We start from the raw sequence: 25,274 nt of genomic DNA on the forward strand, positions 1-25,274 counted from the left end.
CCATCCCATCTAGAGAGAACTCAGGGAAGAAAGACACATAAACATACAGTACAGGAGGCAGCCATCTATAAATGAATTACTAGTATTGATCCTCAGTTTAGACCTAGACACATCTGAGGGCAGAAACTGAATTCAAATGGAATCTAACTTTATTCATCCTCAATTGAAACAATTAGATTAAAACTATTTATCCTCAGCTGAATTAATTAGGTTACAACTTTTATTTATCCCCCTGGGGAAAATAGACTAATACAACCCTTTTTTCATTTACCGAACGTGCGCTCTGCCAACGAGGCCTGTATGGAATATGATCAAATAAAACGAGAGTGCTTCATTAACTCCTAAACTGAGGTTCTGTGCTCCACTAGAAACTAAAAGGAATATGCCTAAATCAATCCCCAAAGGTAAAAATTGGATTTGATTGAGCTGGTTGATGGTCCTGTATGGAATACAATGATCTGATTGGTGGTGTGCTGTGTGACTTCCAGGTGGCCCCCCTCCTAAGAAGCGTGGTCGGCCCAGGCGTACTGATACGTTGGCCCGTCAGCAGGCTGAGGTGAAACCAGAGCCACAGCCTGAGGAGCCAGAGGACGAAGACATCGTAGACACTGGGGCCCTCCATGACTCTGAAGGTACGTTGAGATCCATGTCAAGTTTTAAAAAAATATATAAGCACTTGTCACATGAAGCCTATAGCCGGTCGGTCAGCCAGCTGGCAGGTCAGCCGGTCGGTCAGTTAGCCCATTAGCCGGTCGGTTAGCCGGTCAATCGGCCGGTCAGCTGGACGGTCAGCCGGTTGGTCGGTCAGCTGGACGGTTAGCCGGTCGGTCAGTTAGCCCATTAGCCGGTCGGTTAGCCGGTCAATCGGCCGGTCAGCTGGTCAGTCAGTCGGTTGGTTACTTGGGTGTAGCGGCTAGTGGTCGATTTGGGATTCACACACTCACTCTCTCCCTCTTTTCTCTCCAGAGGACAGTGACTATAACCCAGCAGATGAGGATTGTAGGGGCAGACAGCCTCCCCTGCTGAGACAACCTGCCCCTCCTCCCTGCTCCTCCACAGACCGCCCCCGACGCAGGGTGGGACTCCCCAGGAAGTTCACCTACACAGAGGGCAGCTACAACTGCAAGGGTGGGTACTACTGTAGGAACAATACACTCACCATGCTCACATTCACTGAACAAATACACTCGGCTGTTTCTGCACGTCTTCTCAAAGGCCTTTTTCAAAGATCACCGCAAGAAGACAATTGTGTGCTGTTTTCATTCACTAAGCTGTTATTGAATAGGTTTCTTATCCCTGCTCTGCATTTTCCTTGTTTCGGCTGAGTGCAGAAGCTGAGGGTGCATTCAAGCAGCGTATCGAGAGTGTGGACCCTCAAGGCTCCGAGGAAGCCAGTTCCTCAGACCTGGGAAACGGACCAGATTCCTTGGCCAATGGAAAAGCAGTGGAAGCCGGCATCAGCCAGTCAGACTCTGAGAACAAAGACCCGTCACCCAATGGGAGGCCGGAGGAGGCAGAGTTTTTCCCTAGGAAACGAGGTCGACCCTCCAAGAGGTTTCTCCGCAAGAAATGCAAGAAGTACATGAAGTAAGACTCATTGTTACTGACACCTGAAATTAACTACTGTATCTCTGAATACCTGTATCGTCCTGTCCTGGGATAGCCTGGATTTTAACATTTTACATTGTCCCTTCCAGCAACTATGGTGGTCACGTACGGCACAGTTCTGTACTGTTGGAAAGGATATTACATGATGTAGCTGCATACCGAGATCTTCTAACTAAATACCTTCACTCCCCCTACCGGTGTGTATCGCCAGATATTACACGTCTCTGAAGCCCCTCCTGAGGCCTCACAACTGTTGGATTTGTGGCTCTCGCTTCCTGTCCCAGGATGACTTGAGGTTCCATGTAGACTCTCACCAAGGAAACGACCCAGAGTGCTTCAAGTGCCTGCAGTGTAACTACCGTTGCAAACGCTGGTCCTCGCTCAAGGTGAGTGGGGCCCGGGGGCATACAGTCCGATCAGTCAGTCAAATGTATATAGCCTTCATTACAGCATCATCTTTATTGCAAATTAATTACACTGCTATTTTTAATCATTGAATCAGTCTTCAGTTTTTCTCTTGTATCTCAGGCCTGGTCTGTTCCCTGTACTGTCTGTAATAACCACAGTGGAATGGTAAGTGCCTGTTTTCTCTGCTGTGTTAAACAGGAACACATGTTTAACCACCAGGGGAACAAGCCCTTTAAGTGTGAGGAGTGTGACTACAGCAGTGTGTATAAGAAGGACGTCATTAGACACTCTGCAATACACAACAAGGACAAGTATGTACACACACACACACACACACAGGACGTTATCATACACTCAGCAGTATGTTCTCTCTGACACCATGCGTGGGACATTCACATGTGAGCGTCATCACATCACCAGACCAAAACCTTTATTGTTTGGGGGTCTTTAAGCTGGAGACCGATCAAAGCTTAATCGATTTGAATTAATCAATCAAATCATTCGATCCAGTAACTTATTTTTCATCCTTTCACAGGAAAACAAAGTCTGAGTCTGTAAGTATTTTCACCTTTTTAAATCTATAAAATGTTGAGTTACTATAGTTGGCCACCCTAGATAGACTTTTTCTATCCATGTCATCCCATGTAAAAACATGTTATAAACCTAGTGCCATATCTTGTTTTTATGCCACAGCAGGTTTATGAAATATGTATTAAAGGTTTTAAACCCAGTAAGATATCTTGTTTTTTTTTAGCCCATAGAAGTCGTATGGTCTGTCTGTACAAGCCAGATGTATTTGCACAGGTCTGTCTGACTCTCAGCAGGTATCTAAGGTGTTGTCGTTCCCGTGTCCAGTGTGGTCTGTCTGACTCTCAGCAGGTATCTAAGGTGTTGTCGTTCCCGTGTCCAGTGTGGTCTGTCTGACTCTCAGCAGGTATCTAAGGTGTTGTCGTTCCCGTGTCCAGTGTGGTCTGTCTGACTCTCAGCAGGTATCTAAGGTGTTGTCGTTCCCGTGTCCAGTGTGGTCTGTCTGACTCTCAGCAGGTATCTATGGTGTTGTCGTTCCCGTGTCCAGTGTGGTCTGTCTGACTCTCAGCAGGTATCTAAGGTGTTGTCGTTCCCGTGTCCAGTGTGGTCTGTCTGACTCTCAGCAGGTATCTATGGTGTTGTCGTTCCCGTGTCCAGTGTGGTCTGTCTGACTCTCAGCAGGTATCTAAGGTGTTGTCGTTCCCGTGTCCAGTGTGGTCTGTCTGACTCTCAGCAGGTATCTAAGGTGTTGTCGTTCCCGTGTCCAGTGTGGTCTGTCTGACTCTCAGCAGGTATCTAAGGTGTTGTCGTTCCCGTGTCCAGTGTGGTCTGTCTGACTCTCAGCAGGTATCTATGGTGTTGTCGTTCCCGTGTCCAGTGTGGTCTGTCTGACTCTCAGCAGGTATCTAAGGTGTTGTCGTTCCCGTGTCCAGTGTGGTCTGTCTGACTCTCAGCAGGTATCTATGGTGTTGTCGTTCCCGTGTCCAGTGTGGTCTGTCTGACTCTCAGCAGGTATCTATGGTGTTGTCGTTCCCGTGTCCAGTGTGGTCTGTCTGACTCTCAGCAGGTATCTAAGGTGTTGTCGTTCCCGTGTCCAGTGTGGTCTGTCTGACTCTCAGCAGGTATCTATGGTGTTGTCGTTCCCGTGTCCAGTGTGGTCTGTCTGACTCTCAGCAGGTATCTAAGGTGTTGTCGTTCCCGTGTCCAGTGTGGTCTGTCTGACTCTCAGCAGGTATCTAAGGTGTTGTCGTTCCCGTGTCCAGTGTGGTCTGTCTGACTCTCAGCAGGTATCTAAGGTGTTGTCGTTCCCGTGTCCAGTGTGGTCTGTCTGACTCTCAGCAGGTATCTATGGTGTTGTCGTTCCCGTGTCCAGTGTGGTCTGTCTGACTCTCAGCAGGTATCTAAGGTGTTGTCGTTCCCGTGTCCAGTGTGGTCTGTCTGACTCTCAGCAGGTATCTATGGTGTTGTCGTTCCCGTGTCCAGTGTGGTCTGTCTGACTCTCAGCAGGTATCTAAGGTGTTGTCGTTCCCGTGTCCAGTGTGGTCTGTCTGACTCTCAGCAGGTATCTATGGTGTTGTCGTTCCCGTGTCCAGTGTGGTCTGTCTGACTCTCAGCAGGTATCTAAGGTGTTGTCGTTCCCGTGTCCAGTGTGGTCTGTCTGACTCTCAGCAGGTATCTATGGTGTTGTCGTTCCCGTGTCCAGTGTGGTCTGTCTGACTCTCAGCAGGTATCTAAGGTGTTGTCGTTCCCGTGTCCAGTGTGGTCTGTCTGACTCTCAGCAGGTATCTAAGGTGTTGTCGTTCCCGTGTCCAGTGTGGTCTGTCTGACTCTCAGCAGGTATCTAAGGTGTTGTCGTTCCCGTGTCCAGTGTGGTCTGTCTGACTCTCAGCAGGTATCTAAGGTGTTGTCGTTCCCGTGTCCAGTGTGGTCTGTCTGACTCTCAGCAGGTATCTAAGGTGTTGTCGTTCCCGTGTCCAGTGTGGTCTGTCTGACTCTCAGCAGGTATCTAAGGTGTTGTCGTTCCCGTGTCCAGTGTGGTCTGTCTGACTCTCAGCAGGTATCTATGGTGTTGTCGTTCCCGTGTCCAGTGTGGTCTGTCTGACTCTCAGCAGGTATCTAAGGTGTTGTCGTTCCCGTGTCCAGTGTGGTCTGTCTGACTCTCAGCAGGTATCTAAGGTGTTGTCGTTCCCGTGTCCAGTGTGGTCTGTCTGACTCTCAGCAGGTATCTAAGGTGTTGTCGTTCCCGTGTCCAGTGTGGTCTGTCTGACTCTCAGCAGGTATCTAAGGTGTTGTCGTTCCCGTGTCCAGTGTGCCATAGAGTATACCCCATGCAGAAGAGACTCACTCAGCACATGAAGACACACAGTGCTGAGAAACCACACATGTGTGACAAGGTAACACATCATCTGACCTTGATTAAAAATTCCAATAATCCACTCAAATCAATCAGGGTTCTAGTTTTAATCTCCTGATTTTCTTTGAAATCTTTATAAATGTCTGTTTGTGCTTTGACTTCCCAGTGTGGGAAGTCCTTCAAGAAGAGATATACGTTCAAGATGCATCTCCTCACACACATCCAGAGTGTTGACAACAGCCGGTCAGTACAGGAAGTAGCGCAATTTTCATTGGGCCTCTCAGCAGAACATAGCGTCTCAGCAGAACATACACATCGTCAGTCCTGTGAAACCAGGGTGGTGTTCATTACACACTGTAGCAATTTGCACTGTGAAGTTCAGTTAGTACCTCCCTGTTTCAAAATGTTTTCCCCTTATTATACGCTACACAGTGTTAATATCCTCTAACTTGTCTAATGTGTCTGTCTACCAGGTTCAAGTGTGAGTTCTGTGACTATGACTGTGACAACAAGAAGCTCCTGCTCAACCACCAGCTGTCCCACGCCAACGACCGGCCCTTTAAATGTGACTACTGTAAATACTCAACCTCTAAAGAGGACTTCCTGGTCTCTCACCTGGCCATCAAACACACAGGTGAGTTCTACACCTAATCCCGACTCTTAAAACCCTGTCAGCCCCGAGACCCCAAGTCATTTATGACTTTCATTGATCTGCATGTCCAGCCCTTATATTTATCCTCACAATGATGTGTTTTACCATGTTCTGTTCAGGACAACCAGAGCTAGCTACAAAACAATTTGACATAAACAGTAGGGCTGACCCCAATTAGTCCACTGGTGGATTGTTTGATCGATAAGTTATTTTGTCGACCAACATTTTGTATATATTATTATTTAAATATTATTATTTTTACGGCACACAAGATTGTTTTATTCGTGCCCATGTCAGTGAACTAATCCATAGTGGAGGCTTCAGGGACGGCACAGTCCAAGAAGAAGAGGATTGTGGATGCACAATGTACTTCACTCTCCAGAATCTCCCGACCCAATTTGTGCACGTTCATTGCTTCATAACTTATTGTTTGCTTTTGATTGTTCGTGTCTATCAATTCTCCATTACATATCACCAGTAGTATATTTACTGTTAATTCCTATACATTCTAATCTACAATGTTTGTTTGATTACGTTAATGTCTGTTAATGCATTCAAGGTATTATTATTCCAGTCTTTTATCGTTCTCATTGTCGGAGATGACACGTTTTTCACAGAGCCCACAACTTATGCTACACTTGTTGAGTAAGGACGCACACCTGATTACGCATAGCAGTAGGCCTATAGGCTAACCTAGCCTGCGTGCAAAGCTGGGCATATAAATGTGCCCTGATAGTATTTCTGATTGGTCTAACGTATCTCCACTAATGAGCTGTGGAACTTCTCAAATGTTTTCTTCATTTTAAACAGCAAGCAAACAAAGTCTGTTTTTACATCCATTGAGAATGATAATAGTTCCTCAAATGTATTAGAAAAATCTTTCCAGCTCTCTCTCCCCCTGTCGATAACCACTCAGCGTGAAAAGGGGGGAAATGTTGTGCTCTGATCCAGTCGAAACGTCATAAAATATACCTACCTGATTACTTCTTATCTATTGCTCAAATAGCCTACAGCCGTGTCTGTCCTGAGCTCAATAGCACAGGAAATGCTGAAGGCCCAGAATATTTTATACAATGTTGTAAGTTTGCTAGTGAGAGTTGATACAATGTTTTAAGTTCGTTGCAGACAGGCCATGCGCAGCCAATGTGATTTATAGGATATTTATTTTCATCAGGATGTTTTCTACCTGCAGGCTGCACTGTTTTACATTATATTTTATAATTATTTATAAGGCTATTTTTTTACATAGTTGGCAATGCAATAAAAGTGACTTTTCTAGGTTCATCATTTTCATTTAGATTTGGATATACATTTTGATTGACCACCCAACAATGATTTTCAGATACGAAGATGTTATTATAAATGACATGAAACTGTTCCAGGAAAATATGCATATGAAAACCATAAATGGTCATTCCACATGAGAAAGGTTGCAGACTCCTCATGTAGCCTATTACCTGCATCTTCAGGAGAGAGTAACAGCAGAATCTGCCAAAGCCAGTAGGAGCAGGAGGGTGACAGTCGGGTTAAATTGTTTTTCTTCTGATTATCTAGACAGTTGCATTCAAATGTCAATGTATTTATTTTTTTAAACGCTAAAGGGAAAACCTATTTGTATGAATGCTGTAAGTACAGAAATTGTTTGCTCAGTAGGACATTAAATCTTAACTAGTCAGTGACAACAACTGTGTGGAGTTTGTGACAGCAACTATGTGAGTTTATTATAGACACTATGTCCATGAGATTTCTTATGATCTTCTATGTAGAAGAACCCCTTTACCGTCTAACAGCTCGGTAGCTTGTGAGCGTCATATAACATGTTACATGTGCGTGTTTGACTCTCAGCCATTTTTGTATAAAAAAAAGACGCGGCGCCGGGCCCCTTCGGGTTCCGCCCTTGGCTCTCACAAACACCTCTCTAGCTCATCCTCCGTTTAATCACACAGATTAATCGTACAAACGGATGCGGAAGAAATATACAAATCCTATGGTACAAGCCACACTGTTTAAAAGGGGTTAGAAGTCCAAATTGCACCTGCGTTGCAGTGGGACTCATTTGGGTTAAACCCTTTTAAATGTGACTACTGTAAATACTCCACTTCTAAAGAGGACTTCCAGGTCTCTCACCTGGCCTTCAAACACATACGTGAGTTACTGTAATGTCACTATGATCTTCTCCATCCCAATCAGTTTAGTTCACTAGCTATTGCAAGTGTTTACCACTCAACCCCTGGAGACAAACACACCCTTGAGGGGTTGGTAGCACAAGGCCAGGTTCACTCTCCACCAGTCCCCCCCCCCCCCCCCAAAAAAAAACAACAACCTGGGATTTGAACCAGTGACCCTTCGGTCAATGGCTCTCTTCTCTAACCTCTCTAGGATATCTGCCGCCCCTATTCAGCTCATCAAGGTGTTGAGTAACTAGGAGCAGAAGCATTTAGGATCACTGCCTTCCTTTCACCCTCTAGGAGAAAAGCCGTTCTCCTGTGAGATGTGCCACTTCATGACGAAGCACCGTAAGAACCTGGGTCTGCACGTCCAGTGTCGCCACCCGGAGGCGTTTGAGGAGTGGAGCGCTACGCACCCTGAGGAGCCCGTCAGGCGGAGGAGGAGACCCTTCTTCACCCAGAAACAGATAGAGGAATTCAAACAGCAACATGACGACACAGCGGGCCTACAGAACACTATAGTACGCCTGGGGAAGAGATATATTGTACTTGAAATATCTATACGCCTCTAAATACAGAGATGAACAGGAGTTTGTGTGGGTCTTCTAAGGGAAGAAGAGTAGAAGCTAGTAACTTGGAATGAATAATATCTAATGGATAGTTTTTGGATAGGGAATGTTTGACTGTTTTTCCCCCCTCACGTGATAGGTAGCAGTGGATTCTGACACACTACAAGCCATGCAGACAATGCAGAACGCCTCAGTCTCCCAAGATGCAATGGGAAACACCACCATCACTTACGAACAGGGTCAGTTATTTTTCGTCTTCACTCCTCCAATATTCTTTCTCCCTTCTTCAGTGACCAACTGCCCCACCAAGGACAGATAAACAGACTCTTTCGTATGGCCTAAGATCTCTACCAAGCCCAATGGTAATGTTTTATAATGCATTGAGAAGCATGACACAATAATGTCTTCATCTCTTTCCATCTTCACAGCCGGGAATTCGGACCTGTCAGCCCAGAATGCTCTGGATCTGCTGTTGAATATGAGCAATGCCAGACAGTTGGTGGAAAACTCACTACAGGTACTGGCTGGTTTACACATTGGCTCATTGAGTAGACCTCTGGTGTTTTACTGACCAATGTAATGATTCCTACAGGACTGCTACACAGCTCTGCGTGATTGGGACAGACTAGGTTGTGTATTGGATGAGCAGTCTGTCTGTGTGTACTCCTCAGGTACAGATGTTGAAATCATCGGACTCCGAGGTTCTAAAAGCGGGCTCCTGGACAGCGGTTACCTCGGCGACCGGGGGAGCCCAAAAGGTTTATTTGAGGCTGGTGTAGTGTAATGTTTCTTTTTAAAGGAGAATTTTTGGCTCATTTACAACCAGATCTCAATCTGTATGTAAATTGCATGTTATAGAAGGGTCCAGACACAATTTCGTACGCACACTTAGGAGATTAGTACTGTATATATGTGCTTTAGGAAGCGTCATTACCCGGTAGATCAGAATTTCTTTATCCTGGTCCTGGGTAACCAAAGGGATGCAAGTTTTTAGTCGTTGCCTTAGCACTCACATACCTGATTGAAATCAAAGGCTTGGTGAAGAGTTGATTATTTGAATCAAGTGTCTGAGTAGAAGGGCAAAAACAAAAAAGAGGGAAATGCGTTTTCTTTTTTTAACCAAATTTCACTTTGCATTTGAAGGATCCAGACACTTTATTTTTGTTTGTTTTTGCGATTCCAATTGTTTTTGTATCAACTTACCCCAGCCAGCGATTTAATTTCCTCATCCTTGTTGTGCAGTATGGGGTCTCTGAAAAAACACTATATCGAGAGCTTTTCCTTTTCTAAAAGGTTGTGTTTCAGAGTCGCCCCCCCCCCGTACTGCACAACGAGGACAATAAAGCACATACGCATCGAAAGCACATACAGTACCAACCCCCTAGTGTGAACACTAATCCCAATCACACCACTGTCCTGCATTTCCTTTTCCCTCCGTCTCCCCGCTTATTTTTAATGATATCCCTGGCTAAATACAAATGTAAAAGTACCCCCCCTCCCCACCCCCATTTTTTTTCTCCATTATTTTATTTTTTTAAGTAAAAAGTATAGTCCTTTTAATTTCTGCTGTGGTCCTTTAGGTTGTGACGTTCCACATGTCTGAGAATGGGGAGACCCTGGTGCAAGAGGTCCAGGAGGTCTATGAGGCTGGGACCAATGAGAATGGAGAGATTACTCAGATAGCCATCCAGGACTATGAGGGGGCAGAGGGCTTCAGTGTGGTGGAACAGATGGAACAAAGCACTGGCCCTGGATACAGGTACTGTAGAACCTGGCCTCACCTGGCCAACACGGCACTGGCCATTAGCTAATGAGCGCCATTCTGTCTGATCTGCTATACAATTTGCATTTCTTGATGATATTTTAACATGATTTTTGAAGCGCTGAAATAAGCTTCTTCTCCCATTACAAAAAAGTATCAAACATTTTTGGAGATAAATCAACTTAATTGACTTCCACTTCAGTGTTCCAATGTGTTGTGTTTTCAGTAGTGACGTGGGCAGTCCCCAGCCCATGGAGGAAGAGCAGGAGGGAACAAAAACACTCAAAGAGAACAGAGACACCCAGTACTACCTGACCTCTGGTCTGGGGGATGGAGTTCTACAGCAGGTAGAGGTAAGCCAGCCACAGGAATACCAAGTACAGTAGCAGGGGGTGTTACAGAACAGTTTCTACAGGAATACCACGTACTGTAGCAGGGGGTGTTACAGAACAGTTTCTACAGGAATACCACATACTGTAGCAGGGGGTGTTAGAGAACAGTTTCTACAGGAATACCACATACTGTAGCAGGGGGTGTTGGAGAACAGTTTCTACAGGAATACCACATACTGTAGCAGGGGGTGTTGGAGAACAGTTTCTACAGGAATACCACGTACTGTAGCAGGGGGTGTTACAGAAGGAATACCACATACTGTAGCAGGGGGTGTTGGAGAACAGTTTCTACAGGAATACCACGTACTGTAGCAGGGGGTGTTACAGAAGGAATACCACATACTGTAGCAGGGGGTGTTGGAGAACAGTTTCTACAGGAATACCACATACTGTAGCAGGGGGTGTTGGAGAACAGTTTCTACAGGAATACCACATACTGTAGCAGGGGGTGTTACAGAACAGTTTCTACAGGAATACCACATACTGTAGCAGGGGGTGTTACAGAACAGTTTCTACAGGAATACCACATACTGTAGCAGGGGGTGTTAGAGAACAGTTTCTACAGGAATACCACATACTGTAGCAGGGGGTGTTGGAGAACAGTTTCTACAGGAATACCACATACTGTAGCAGGGGGTGTTACAGAACAGTTTCTACAGGAATACCACATACTGTAGCAGGGGGTGTTACAGAACAGTTTCTACAGGAATACCACATACTGTAGCAGGGGGTGTTAGAGAACAGTTTCTACAGGAATACCACATACTGTAGCAGGGGGTGTTGGAGAACAGTTTCTACAGGAATACCACATACTGTAGCAGGGGGTGTTAGAGAACAGTTTCCACAGGAATACAATTCCTGTATCTAAGATGATGTTAATGCTCTGAAACTCTCGGGAAACTCATCCCTGTTCTGTTGAACTGTAGATGTCTGGGAAGGTAATCTGCTGTCTCTTCCTCCATCTCTCTCTCTCCCTCTTTCAGCTAAGCAGTGAGGTCCCCGGTTCCCCCTCCATGGTGGCATCCCCCCAGGACCAGAACCAGCTCAACCCAAAGAGGTTCTCCTGTCGTATCTGCTTAGAGTCGTTCCAGGGCCGCAGTGACATGGAGAACCACAAGAGGGCCCATATTGACCCCTCCACCTTCAAGTGTCCTGACTGTGACTTCACTGCCTCCTCCTGGCCAGATGTCAAGGTGGGTCTTTTATCATTTCTCAGCCAGGGTGTAAATCCCAAAACCAATATTTCCTTGAGTCTTTGTGCCTTCTCTAGAGGAGGAGGGCTTTGGAAGTGTAGAGGACCTTCCCCTCAGATCTCTGGTCTTCTATACCTGCATTGCTTGCTGTTTGGGGTTTTAGGCTGCGTTTCTGTACAGCACTTTGCGACATCAGCTGATGTAAGAAGGACTTTATACATCAATTTGATTGATTTGATTCTCTACCGTCTGACGTTTTCAGAAGGTGGTGAGGAGAGCACACCCAATAAATTGAGGAAGGAGTTTGAGATGTTTTAAAAGGAGTTTGAGACCCTTTTAATAAATATGAAGGGACTTTTTTCTTTGCCCCCCCCCCCCAAAAAAAAAATTGGTATTGAAAGGCAGCATTGACCCCTAGTAGCGAATTACAGTTTGTCTCTATCCAAAGCATGCTATCATTTGGTTATCACTGTACCATTCCTTTCCCAGACCCACATGGGCATGCATACCTACCTGCGGCCTCACAAGTGCCCCAGCTGCAGCTTTGCCTCGAAAAACAGGAAGGACCTGAGGAGACACATGATGACGCATACCAACGAGAAGCCCTTCACCTGCAAGATCTGTGGACAGAGGTAATTTCAACCAATCGGGGCATCTTGAGGTTGTGAGAATAAACTTTGTTATGAAGTGTTGGAATGGTGACGCCAGCTTAGAATGTTTTTTTGTTGTACAGAATATGTTTTGAAAGCACCTTAGGTAACCGTTCTGGTCTGTCCCACCTATCAGGTTTAATCGTAACGGCCACCTCAAGTTCCATTTGGAGCGACTCCACAGCCAGGACCCTCCGACAAAGAAGAGCCATTCTGGAGGAGGTTCCCAGCAACAGGCCTTTATAGTCAGCAATGACGAGGAGGCTCTCGCCATGCTACAGTGTAAGGAACACACACACACACGTTTACACCAACTTGTAGGTCATTTCACTGGGTGAATAAATCACTGATGTCCTCTATTTCCATCCATACCATTTGGAGGACATTTTTGTTTCAGCTACAGTTTGTTTGAAATGTTAACCACTTGTGTTGTTATTGGCCATTGTCTGTTATGCTTATTGTTTATCTCTTTGTTTGCAGCCCTGCAGGCAGGACAGACCATCAGTCCGGAGCAGCTACAGAAGGCCCTAGGTCAGGACCACATTATAGTGTCCCGGGAACATGGCCTGGAAGACAAGGAGGAGGCCACGTACATCCAGCAGATCACCACAGCGGACGGACAGACGTTACAGTACATAACAGGAGACAACCAGGTGACGTTACAGAAGATAACCAGGTTACGGTACACGACGAGACAACCAGGTTACGGTACACGACGAGACAAGCAGGTTACGGTACACGACGAGACAAGCAGGTTACGGTACACGACGAGACAAGCAGGTTACGGTACACGACGAGACAAGCAGGTTACGGTACACGACGAGACAACCAGGCGACGTTACGGTACACGACGAGACAACCAGGCGACGTTACGGTACACGACGAGACAACCAGGCGACGTTACGGTACACGACGAGACAACCAGGCGACGTTACGGTACACGACGAGACAACCAGGCGACGTTACGGTACATGACAGGAGACAACCAGGCGACGTTACGGTACATGACAGGAGACAACCAGGCGACGTTACGGTACATGACAGGAGACAACCAGGCGACTGAGGTACATGACAGGGGACAACCAGGCGACTGAGGTACATGACAGGGGACAACCAGGCGACTGAGGTACATGACAGGGGACAACCAGGCGACGTTGCGGTACATGACAGGGGACAACCAGGCGACGTTGCGGTACATGACAGGGGACAACCAGGCGGCGTTGCGGTACATGACAGAGGACAACCAGGCGGCGTTGCGGTACATGACAGGGGACAACCAGGCGGCGTTGCGGTACATGACAGGGGACAACCAGGCGGCGTTGCGGTACATGACAGGGGACAACCAGGCGACGTTGCGGTACATGACAGGGGACAACCAGGCGGCGTTGCGGTACATGACAGGGGACAACCAGGCGACGTTGCGGTACATGACAGGAGACAACCAGGCGACTGAGGTACATGACAGGAGACAACCAGGTGACTGAGGTACACGGGGAGCCAGAGATGTACAGATACTTATAGACTTTTAATATGGATCCCATGTAGGTAAACAATGAAGATCTCATCCCCGTCCTCTAACCCCCGTCAATCCCCCTCACATTTCCAATTAGCAACATAAAGATACTTCTAGATAAAATGACTTTTCAAGTAGATTTTTTTATTTTTTATTAAAATGTAAATAAGTTTTAGTTTGACTATAAAGAAGCGGGACAGACTGAAGATATTGTGGTAATTCTCCTCCTTCACCCTCCTGGGGTCTAATTCTCCTCCTTCACCCTCCCGGGGTCTAATTCTCCTCCTTCACCCTCCCGGGGTCTAATTCTCCTCCTTCACCCTCCCGGGGTCTAATTCTCCTCCTTCACCCTCCCGGGGTCTAATTCTCCTCCTTCACCCTCCCGGGGTCTAATTCTCCTCCTTCGCCCTCCCGGGGTCTAATTCTCCTCCTTCGCCCTCCCGATGTCTAATTCTCCTCCTTCGCCCTCCCGGGGTCTAATTCTCCTCCTTCGCCCTCCCGGGGTCTAATTCTCCTCCTTCGCCCTCCCGGGGTCTAATTCTCCTCCTTCGCCCTCCCGGGGTCTAATTCTCCTCCTTCGCCCTCCCGGGGTCTAATTCTCCTCCTTCGCCCTCCCGGGGTCTAATTCTCCTCCTTCGCCCTCCCGGGGTCTAATTCTCCTCCTTCGCCCTCCCGGGGTCTAATTCTCCTCCTTCGCCCTCCCGGGGTCTAATTCTCCTCCTTCGCCCTCCCGGGGTCTAATTCTCCTCCTTCGCCCTCCCGGGGTCTAATTCTCCTCCTTCGCCCTCCCGGGGTCTAATTCTCCTCCTTCGCCCTCCCGATGTCTAATTCTCCTCCTTCGCCCTCCCGATGTCTAATTCTCCTCTTTCGCCCTCCCGGGGTCTAATTCTCCTCTTTCGCCCTCCCGGGGTCTAATTCCTCTCCTTCACCCTCCCGGGGTCTAATTCCTCTCCTTCACCCTCCCGGGGTCTAATTCTTCTCCTTCACCCTCCCGGGGTCTAATTCTCCTCCTTCACCCTCCCGATGTCTAATTCTCCTCCTTCACCCTCCCGATGTCTAATTCTCCTCCTTCACCCTCCCGATGTCTAATTCTCCTCTTTCACCCTCCCGATGTCTAATTCTCCTCTTTCGCCCTCCCGGGGTCTAATTCTCCTCTTTCGCCCTCCCGGGGTCTAATTCCTCTCCTTTACCCTCCCGGGGTCTAATTCTTCTCCTTCACCCTCCCGGGGTCTAATTCTCCTCCTTCACCCTCCCGGGGTCTAATTCTCCTCCTTCACCCTCCCGGGGTCTAATTCTCCTCCTTCGCCCTCCCAGGTCCAGTATGTCATCTCTCAGGATGGAGTCCAACACTTCCTACCCCAGGAGTACGTGGTGCTAGCAGACGGGAACCACATCCAGATGTCAGACGGACAGATCATCCAATATGAGAATGATGGGGCCTTCCTACAGGAGCAACAGGTGAGCGAGAGGAACCCAAAAACACTCCCATCACAAAACAATCAAGCTCCAAAAGAATCACTCCTAGAAATATTCAACCCCCAAAACAGTCAAACCAGAATACTGCTGTGTTTTGGGATAAGGAATTTACATTTTCCCTGTGACACAGAGTAAGATGGAAGGTTAAGTGTTTAACTTCCTTTGCTCTCTTTTCAGATTTCCCTGAGTCATGACAGCCAGATCCATTATCTTCCCGTCAGTTCAGAACAACAGATAGTCAGACCTGAAGACTTGGAGGTTGCTGAACACTCTGCTGTCACCGGTATGATAACACACAGTCTGCTTCAGTCGAGGGCCTGGAGGACAGTAGCATAAAGTATTCCCTGGGAGGTTCAGGAGGGTGTAGTATTAACAGCGGCAGCAGATAGTCAGTCCTGAACACTTGGAAGATTGGAGGTTGCTGAACACTGCTGTGACTGGTATGTTAACCCACTTTCTGCTTCATACATTACAGCAGTGTTTCCCAAAGCTCTACTCTACTGTCTTCAACCATTCTACTTACACTATGTGATCTATGACAGTGGTAAGACACCTGATCAGAGGCAGTATGTGATATATGACAGCGGTAGGACACCTGACTCACCTTATCAGGGGACTGCAGATGGAAATTAGCTGTTACATTAAACCAGATTTAGCTATCATTTCTCAATTGTACTGAGACTTGTGTTTTTGTTGTACACTGAGTATACAAAACATTATGAACACCTTCTCTTTCCATGACATAGACTGACCAGGTGAATCCAGGTGAAAGCTATGATCCCTTATTGATGTCACTTGTTAAATCCACTTCAATCATTGTAGATGAAGGGGAGGAGACAGGTAAAATAAGGATTTTTTTTAAGCCTTGAAACAATTGAGACATGAATTGTGTATGTGTGCTATTCAGAGGGTGAATGGGCAAGACAAATGATTTTAAGTGGCTTTGAACGGGGTATGGTAGTAGGTGACCGGCGCACCGGTTTAAGTGCGTCAAGAACTGCAAAGCTGCTGGGTTTTTCACGCTCAACAGTTTCCTGTGTGTATTAAGAATGGTCCACCACCCAAAGGACATCCAGCTAACTTGACACAACTGTGGGAAGCATTGGAGTCAACATGGGCCAGCATCCCTGTGGAACACTTTCAACACCTTATAAACAATGTTCCCTCAATAGTTTTTTTTTAGTCACTGAGCAAATTTCAAGTCTGCTGAGCGCTAACTTGAATGGTGTGAAAATTCTGTGCAACTTCCAGTATGTGTTTACTTTGAACACTGAGGCTGTACCCGCTTTACATTAGTAAAGTAGGCTGTGGCTATTTGATCATAATGTAGGCCTACCAGAGTGGCTTACCATCAAAAACAATGGAGAAAATGCATCCCATAATATTTTAACATGGAAATAGCTGTTCTATCATTCAGCCTACAGTAGCAGCCAATGTGTGGTGTTCAATGTAGGCCTACATTCCATGAGACTTTCGAAATAAACATGCAGGGCTTGACATTAACCTGTCGAGTGACTGAAAGTGTTGTTGTTTGACGTATAAGAAACCACTTTACAAAATAAAATGCATTGTTATTCCCATACCATAATTACAGAGAATCAGATAAAGGATGCTACCCTCTGCCTATTGGCTACTTGGCTTATTCAAGCCTGGGAATTAACGGAAATATATGCATATTAAAACCATTTGAATGTAGACGCTTTTTGCATTGGATATATTTACCATATCATATGGAGACAGAAACATAAACCTTCTCATAAGTAGACATAATTGATTAAATCCTTCCAATAGAACAAATAAAATGAGTTACATTTGTAACTTTAATTAAATGATTTGACTCTTCACATGGGATGATTTCACTAAACAACAAAAGGAAGGGAATATTGAATGATCCCCAATGATCCATCTCATCTCCCAAAAACATTTTCAACATACATCTGTAAAATGATAGTCTAGAAACTAAAGCTTTGGTTGTCTTCCTCTCAGGCTTCCATGTCTTCTCCCTGGATCTCCTCAATGTCCACCTCTTGAATATCAGACTCTGAGGCCTCATCTTCACTGTCACTTTCCAACCTTGTTGAGGATGGCTCGTTGTCAGGCTCAAAAAGACCCAATTTTTCAACTTTCCTATTGCATAGCCTGTTGTGTGTGTGTGTGTGTGTGTGTGTGTGTGTGTGTTCCCAAACAAGGACCAATTGCACTCTGAGGCGGCTGATGTTGGTGGGATTTGGCAACAGAGGAAAGAGCTTCAGATCCACAAAGTCCCTTCCACCAGGTGGCTGATGAGATATTTTGGCACGACTGCCATATTGCATCTCCATCCCAAGGCACTTGCTTGGAAGTGTACTTCGCCAGACAGCCAATAACCTTGCCCTGATCCAGGCCAATGTGGCGAGACATGGTAGTGATGACACCATAGGCCTTGTTGATATCTGCACCAGACAGGATGCTCTTACCAGCATACTTGGGGTCCAATATGTACGCTGCAGCGTGTTTGGGCTTCCGGCAGAAGTCTTCATGCTTTGTGATATATTTCAGAACTGCAGTTACCTCTGCTTGGAGCAACAGTGACGTGGTCATGGCAGTACGGATTTCTTCTCTTACATCTGCAAGCAGAGTGAACATCAGACAGGATGGCATTGTCTCCCTCAATCCGCGCAATGGCTACTGCTATAGGCTTCAGGAGTTTCAGGCTGGTTACCACTCTCTCCCAAAATGCATCACCCAGGAACATCCTCTTGATGGGGCTGTCCATATTGGCAGACTGTGATATGACCATTTCTTGGAGAGACTCCTTCCCCTCCAGAAGACTGTCAAACATGATGACAACACCACCCCAATGGGTGTTGCTGGGCAGCTTCAATGTGGTGCTCTTATTCTTCTCACTTTGCTTGGTGAGGTAGATTGCTGCTATAACTTGATGACCCTTCACATACCTAACCATTTCCTTGGCTCTCTTGTAGAGTGTATCCATTGTTTTCAGTGCCATGATGTCCTTGAGAAGCAGATTCCATGCATTAGCAGTACAGACAATGGGTGTATTGTGAGGGTAGAAGGACTCCGCTTTGGACCAAGCAACCTTCATGTTCACAGCATTGTCTGTCACTAGTGCAAATACCTTCTGTGGTCTAAGGTCAATGATGACTGCCTTCAGCTCGTCTGCAATGTAGAGACCGGTGTGTCTGTTGTCCCTTGTGTCTGTCCTCGTGTAGAATACTGGTTGAGGGGTGGAGATGTAGTTAATTATTCCTTGCCCAGTAACATTCGACCATCCATCAGAGATGATTGCAATGCAGTCTGCTTTCTCTATGATTTGCTTGACCTTCAATTGAACTCTGTTGAACTCTAAATCCAGCAAATGAGTAGATAAAGCATCTCTTGTTGGCTGTGAGCATCAGAGGTGAACCAGTTGCATACACAGCTCGAGCAAGACATTCATTAGCATTTCTCTGACTACGTTCCTCCATTGAGCCAAAAAAACTTCTGATTCCAGAAGGGCCATGAGCTGTTGGTATCGATAAGGTGTCTGATTCATCTTTTCACCTCGAATAGAAGTAGAGGTACTTTGGTCAGAGGTTGCTTGTTGTAAGCGCTGAGGGAACTTTATGCACTTGGCCAGATGATTCTGCATCTTTGTTGCATTCTTCACATATGATTTGGCACAGTATTTTCAAAAGTACACAGCTTTTCCTTCTACATTATCTGCAGTGAAATGTCTCCATACGTCAGAATGCCCGTGGCATTTTCCTGTAAAGATTTGAGAAAAAATGAGTAAAAAAAACAAACGAAATACAATTCCATGTACAAGATAGATAGTTAAGCAGCATCTTTGTAAGATAATTGTTTTAAAATGAAATGTATGGAAACAGGTGAATTAACACTCCATTAGCAGGCTTAAACAAGATCAAACCCACATTGTAGCAAAAACTAACAAGCAGAAATTAAGTTAGAAATGATTTAAACACATTTTGCTATAGGCTACTATTTACCAACAAAAAAAATCATGTATGTCACATAAAATATATTCACCCCACACAGTATTGTAATCAAAACTTCCCAGAAAGCATGTAGTCCTTTGCTCAGACAGTGTAGTAGTGTGGGTTCAATAGCATCTCATTAGTGTCAGAGGGTTGCAATTCCATTGAATTGGGGATAGTTTAACCAAAAGATGCCACAAGACCTAGAATTACCTTATGTGTATCCCCCAAAAAAGTTAGCTGTTAAAAGCTATTTTTTTTATTTATGATTTTAAGCAAAATTCCCACAATTCCCAGGCTTAACGCCCCATGGAATATTTCCAGAAATGTACCGTAATGTTTGCAACCCTAGTTGCAGTTCCAAATGAGAACTTGTTCTCAACTTTAACTTTCTAAAATCAAGATCATGATTAGGTGATTATTGGAGTCAGGTGTGTTTTCTGGGGCAAAACTGTGACACCAATCAGGCCCTCGAGGACAGGAGTTGTCCACTCCTGGACTAGATGATAAGTTGAATCAGTACTTACTCTCTCTCTCTGTGTTCTAGTCATAGCAGATGCCGCCACGCAGCAGACACAGACCGTCTACACTGAGGCCACACAAGAACAGCTGGAGCTGCTACAACAGCAGGGCATCCAGTAGGATGTCGTCACCTTCACCGACGAGCAGAGATGACTTCATCACCTTCAGACACTGATGTTGGATGTGATGTCACTGCTTTAAAGGACAGAGAGACGGGCCTGCAGTGCAGGACCCAGTGTGATGGAACCATATGAGCTGTGACAGTGACATACATTGTTTTTTTTATTTTATTGATTTAACCTTTTAACTAGGCAAGTCAGTTAAGAACAAATTCTTATTTACGATGTTGACCTAGGAACAGTGGGTTAACTGCTTTTTTTTGGACCCCTTATCAGCCTTTGGATTCGATCCAGCGGTTTCGGTTACTGGCCCAACGCTCTAACAACTAGGCTACCTGCCGCCCCCCCCCTAGTAGCCATCGTTTAGGAAATCAGCCAAAGCAAGGCTCTGCACCCAAGCTACAAATCATCTTGTATCCCAAACAACTACATTACATGATCAGGATTAGCAATTCTGGGCAGTGCCTTGCTCAAGCTGATCCCCCCCCCCAAACACGGTGCTCTACTCTGATATCTGTGATACACTATATATACAAAAGTATGTGGCCACCCCTTCGAATTAGTGGATTCGGCTATTTCAGCCACACCCGTTGCTGACATGTGTATAAAATCAAGCACACCGCCATGCAATCTCCATAGACAAACATTGGCAGTAGAATGGCCTTACTAAAGAGCTCAGTGACTTTCAATGTGGCACCATCACAGGATGCCACCTTTCCAACAAGTCAGTTCGTCAAATTTCTGCCCTGCTGGAGCTGCCCCAGTCAACTGTAAGTGCTGTTATTGTGAAGTGGAAATGTCTAGGAGTAACAACGGCTAAGCTGCGAAGTGGTAGGCTACTTAAGCTCACAGAACGGGACCGCCGAGTTCTGAAGTGCGTAAAAGTCGTCTGTCCTCAGTTGCAACACTCACTACCGAGTTCCAAACTACCTCTGGAAGCAACATCAGCACAAGAACTGTTCATCGGGAGCTTCCTGAAATGGGTTTTCATGGCTGTGCAGCCGCACACAAGCCTAAGATCCAGCGTAGGCTGGAGTGGTGTAAAACTTGCGCTGCAGCATACAATTCCATTCTAGATGATTCTGTTCTTCCAACTTTGTGAAAACTGTTTGGGGGAAGACCCTTTCCTGTTTCAGCATGACTGTGCCCAGAGCGAGGTCGATACAGAAATGGTTTGGGGATAGAGAGAGAGAGAGAGAGACCCATGATTTTTGGAATGAGATGTTTGACTAGCAGTTGTCCACATACTTTTTTGTCATGTGGTGTATCTTCAGATATGAGTTGATAGGAACTGCAGTAGGGAGGATTTAAGTGGCTGCTAGCTATCTCATCTTTTCAGTGTTCCAATAGATGAACTCTCACTGTTAAATACATACCGGTATACAAAAAGCTTCTGTAAATTCTAAAATGTTGCAAATTCTAAGTTGATCATAGGGGCTGCTGTACATTTTAAGGAACAAAGTTACACGAGAGGTTGGTTGGTCTAGGGTGAGTCCCAAATGACACCCTATTCCCCACATAGGGCACTACTTTAGACCAAAATAAATCAGTTATTGGTTGCCTTTTGGTACGTAACCCCACTCTGTAATTATTTAAAATGATCTTTCTGCGTGTGCCTCAATACCTGCTTTGACTTGCAAGACGAAGAAGAAGAAGAAGAGGGAATTAAATGGCTGATTTATATTTAAGCAATAAGGCCCGAGGAGGTGTGGTATTATGGCCAATATACAAAGGCTAAGGACTGTTCTTAGGCACGACACAACACGCTAAGCCGTGGTATATTGGCCATACATCACAAACTCCCGAGGTGCATTATTGCTAACATAAATTGGTTACCAATGTAATTAGAGCACAAAAAATACATGTTTTGTCATACGAGTGGTAATACGGTCTGATATACCACGGCTGTCAGCCAATCAGAATTCAGGGGGCTCGACCCACCCAGTTTATAATTCAGAATAGAGCACAGCATCCAATCGATGCCTATGGAGGATCGGATGACTGACTGTGTGACTACAGGATTGATTGCGATTCGTGGATAAAGAGTGGTTAATCATTTGGTTATTTGTACATATATTTTTGCATATAAAGCATTTTGTCCCATGATCAAGGATATGCTTGAATGAAAATGTCTGAATAACTAAAAGCTGATACCAAATAAATCACTGATATATTGTGTAAGATCTTTCACTTCTCATTTTGTGATTTAGTTTTTTTATGTTTTTATTTTGGTCCAGATCATTTGTTTTTCTATGACCAAAACAGAGGTATTGTGATACTACTTGGACCCATGATGGCCGAGCTGGTACCGTGACAACCTGTCATCTTCATACTCTAAGCCGATAATGAGCGTGTCCTAAAACCTGTAAAAATCACATTTTATTTGTCACATACACATGGTTAGCAGATGTTAAAGCGAGTGTAGCGAAATGCTTGTAATTGCAAGTTAGAGAGATCCCCTCCCCCAAATGAAGGAAGTTAATCACAAGGCTGGTGTCAGAACAGTGCAGTCAAACCGCTATCAACTTAGAGGGGGGGGTGAGTAAGATGTATGGGGACAGCTGCCCAGCCTCAGTGAGTATCTCACTGAGGATGAAAATGACTATCTTTCTCTTGCTTCTTCTATTAGGTGAGATTTTATCCAGGTTTGTCTGAGATAAAAAATAAATAAAAAATGTAGCAAGAGATTTCTTTGTGCCATATTTGGTCATTTCTAAGTGTGTGTGTGTGTGTCTGCTTGTTTGTTTGATAGATGACCCTGAGATAGAAGCACAACAGTGGACGGAGGTGAATGGACAAGTATACGGACACGTTCTGCTGAGATTTATCTTTCCTCCCTTCTACAATGGTTACGAGAAGTTATGTTCTAAACTATATCCTGGGCCATTTCCTGTTGTGAATACCAGAGGATATGTCAACAACTTCTACAAGGGACGAATATCGAGAACGGAATACAACGGTGAGATGTACGTTATGATATGGAATTTAAAACCTGTGGACGCAGGCGACTACAGGTGTGTTGTCAGCAGTGTGAATCATATCTACTCTGACTTTCACCTCCAGATTGGTAAGAACCCTCGTAAATAAATCAAACCATCTTTTTAAAAAGCGATATTTTTGTTCTATTCTAGGAACTGATATTAGAAAGTGGAATGCATTACTGTAGGTAAACCAATGTGTTGAGGCCAAGGACATCTGTAAGCATGTACAATAGGAGGAAGATTACATGTATTTATTTTTTTTAACCTTTATTTAACTAGGCAAGTCAGTTAAGAACAAATTCTTATTTACAATGACGGCCTACACTAAGTCAACTTGTAAAATAACAGATCGCTGTGTTGAAATGAGTGCTTATTAAATTCGGTCTCTGTTTAGATAGTGGTCGACGTAGAGGTCCTGTACCCCCTCGACCTCGTGTCAGATCAACCATCAGACCCTCCATCTCCTCATCATCATCATCAGACACCTCTGTGCCTTTTTTTCCCAGGTGCAATCTCTCTCTCACACACACGCACAGGTTAATTATTCCTTCTAGTTGATAATAGTTGTGGGAGTGGTGTAATGCTTATGTCAATATTTTGTCATCTTTGTCCTATTCACCTGTTAGTATTTCCCAGAGTGTTGGTATACCACTGGCTGCAGGTCTCTGCATCTCGATGGGGATCGTTATCTGTTCAATCATAGTTGCTGTGGTTCATCGCAAAGTCAGGGCAAAAAGTAAGAGGCCCAGCTTTCAGTTACAGCTTTCAGTGTTTCATACATGACTTGCTGTTCGTGTTAAATCGTCTTTCAAATACACAGGCTGCGACCTTTAGCCAGTAGACGTTCAATGATTTCTGACATTGTTGCACAGTGTCCTTTCTTTAAGTGGATGTCATTTTCACGTTCTTCACAGAGAAATGTGGAGCAACTTCCAGTGACTCAGCAGCTCACATCCTCTCAGTAAGAGCTAAACTTGGACGTTGTCTCCGTGACTCAGCAGCCCGCGTCCTCTCAGTAAGAGCTAAACGTGGACGTTGTCTCCGTGACTCAGTGTCAAATGTCCTGTTTTGTCCCAGAAACAACAAAGAGTAATACTAGTGTTTGAGTTTGACGTCCCTGTGATGTCTGTCGATATGTCTTCTGCAGTGGTGATAAACAGGTTATAAAAAACGCATACATGTGTATAAATACAAATTCTAATAGTTATAAACCTTAATAAAGTGTTACCAAATAATATTTAATATGTATGTCTCCTGCAGCACGTCCCTCAAAAGGAGAGCAGTATTGTCTACGCCACAGTGGACTTCAAACCTCAGGAGAAACATACCACAGAGCTGTATGCTAACCTACAGACACTCAGCAGCCCCAGAGGTCATGACCCTGACACACACACAGAGCCTGCTGGGACGGTGGTGTACTCCACGCTGGCTAGCAACCAACGCTGAACCAGAATGTTACATATCTGTATCTTTCTTAGCCTGGTGGTCACAGATCTGTTTGTGCTGTCTTGATATGCTATCATGACCAGGCTATCTGTATAATCCTTAGTTGCTACATATTTTTTTTAAATTCATGATATATACTTATAAATGCCTCATGAGCTTAGTTCATCTATCGTACCCCATCAGAACCCAAAATATAAGCTTGTTTTACTCCAATGTTTGTAAACAAAGTAAATGTAATCAAACACATTATAGCCTCAACACATGGTTAAAACTATAGTGTTGATATCATGGATGGTCAGTTCTTTTATCCATAGCTCTGTCTAGGATAGAGACACACCCATCCTTCCGCTTCTTACCAAAACAGAGGCGGGGTGCCACTTTGTTTCAACTTTGGTTTCTAGCTTTAAGATGATTGATTTGTCTATATTCTTTTGACTTATGAACTATACAAATAAAATAACTACCCATTCATATACGAGATTGTTGTCTCTGGGCCTACCTGCCTCCACTATGTTTGGGTCTATGTCTCTGGGTTCTACCTGCCTCCACTATGTTTGGGTCTATGTCTCTGGGTTCTACCTGCCTCCACTATGTTTGGGTCTATGTCTCTGGGCCTACCTGCCTCCACTATGTTTGGGTCTATGTCTCTGGGTTCTACCTGCCTCCACTATGTTTGGGTCTATGTCTCTGGGTTCTACCTGCCTCCACTATGTTTGGGTCTATGTCTCTGGGCCTACCTGCCTCCACTATGTTTGGGTCTATGTCTCTGGGTTCTACCTGCCTCCACTATGTTTGGGTCTATGTCTCTGGGTTCTACCTGCCTCCACTATGTTTGGGTCTATGTCTCTGGGCCTAACTGCCTCCACTATGTTTGAGTCTGTCTCTGGGCCTAACTGCCTCCACTATGTTTGGGTCTATGTCTCTGGGCCTACCTGCCTCCACTATGTTTGGGTCTAT

The 25,274-nt window shown here is 45.2% G+C and overlaps 1 protein-coding gene across 11 annotated transcripts in view; it reads left to right on the forward strand.

Annotated features, from left to right (window-relative positions):
* LOC109874238 (zinc finger protein 335) overlaps positions 1-24,795 on the forward strand; it is a 32,506-nt gene extending 7,711 nt beyond the window's left edge. For 3 of the 11 annotated variants that reach the window (XM_020466068.2, XM_031803709.1, XM_031803710.1), the window contains 26 exons: positions 489-632; positions 967-1,128; positions 1,332-1,587; positions 1,820-1,994; positions 2,215-2,327; positions 2,552-2,570; positions 4,797-4,937; positions 5,064-5,140; positions 5,371-5,531; positions 8,018-8,238; positions 8,426-8,525; positions 8,715-8,803; positions 8,958-9,044; positions 9,867-10,045; positions 10,275-10,401; positions 11,424-11,633; positions 12,123-12,265; positions 12,420-12,565; positions 12,764-12,936; positions 15,111-15,254; positions 15,450-15,555; positions 22,643-22,957; positions 23,266-23,377; positions 23,498-23,607; positions 23,786-23,886; positions 24,132-24,795. In XM_020466068.2, coding sequence (XP_020321657.1) covers positions 489-632; positions 967-1,128; positions 1,332-1,587; positions 1,820-1,994; positions 2,215-2,327; positions 2,552-2,570; positions 4,797-4,937; positions 5,064-5,140; positions 5,371-5,531; positions 8,018-8,238; positions 8,426-8,525; positions 8,715-8,803; positions 8,958-9,044; positions 9,867-10,045; positions 10,275-10,401; positions 11,424-11,633; positions 12,123-12,265; positions 12,420-12,565; positions 12,764-12,936; positions 15,111-15,254; positions 15,450-15,555; positions 22,643-22,957; positions 23,266-23,377; positions 23,498-23,607; positions 23,786-23,886; positions 24,132-24,317 — 3,797 coding nt within the window. In that variant the 3' untranslated portion in view covers positions 24,318-24,795. Of the gene's footprint in view, positions 1-488; positions 633-966; positions 1,129-1,331; positions 1,588-1,819; positions 1,995-2,214; positions 2,328-2,551; positions 2,571-4,796; positions 4,938-5,063; positions 5,141-5,370; positions 5,532-8,017; positions 8,239-8,425; positions 8,526-8,714; positions 8,804-8,957; positions 9,045-9,866; positions 10,046-10,274; positions 10,402-11,423; positions 11,634-12,122; positions 12,266-12,419; positions 12,566-12,763; positions 12,937-15,110; positions 15,255-15,449; positions 15,556-19,796; positions 22,520-22,642; positions 22,958-23,265; positions 23,378-23,497; positions 23,608-23,785; positions 23,887-24,131 lie in introns of all 11 variants that reach the window. The other 8 variants (XR_004205212.1, XR_004205213.1, XR_004205214.1 and 5 more) reach the window with 8 other exon arrangements.
* Positions 24,796-25,274: the final 479 nt, after the last annotated feature.

This window comes from Oncorhynchus kisutch, linkage group LG24 (assembly GCF_002021735.2).
Source record: "Oncorhynchus kisutch isolate 150728-3 linkage group LG24, Okis_V2, whole genome shotgun sequence".
Lineage (NCBI taxonomy): Eukaryota > Metazoa > Chordata > Actinopteri > Salmoniformes > Salmonidae > Oncorhynchus > Oncorhynchus kisutch.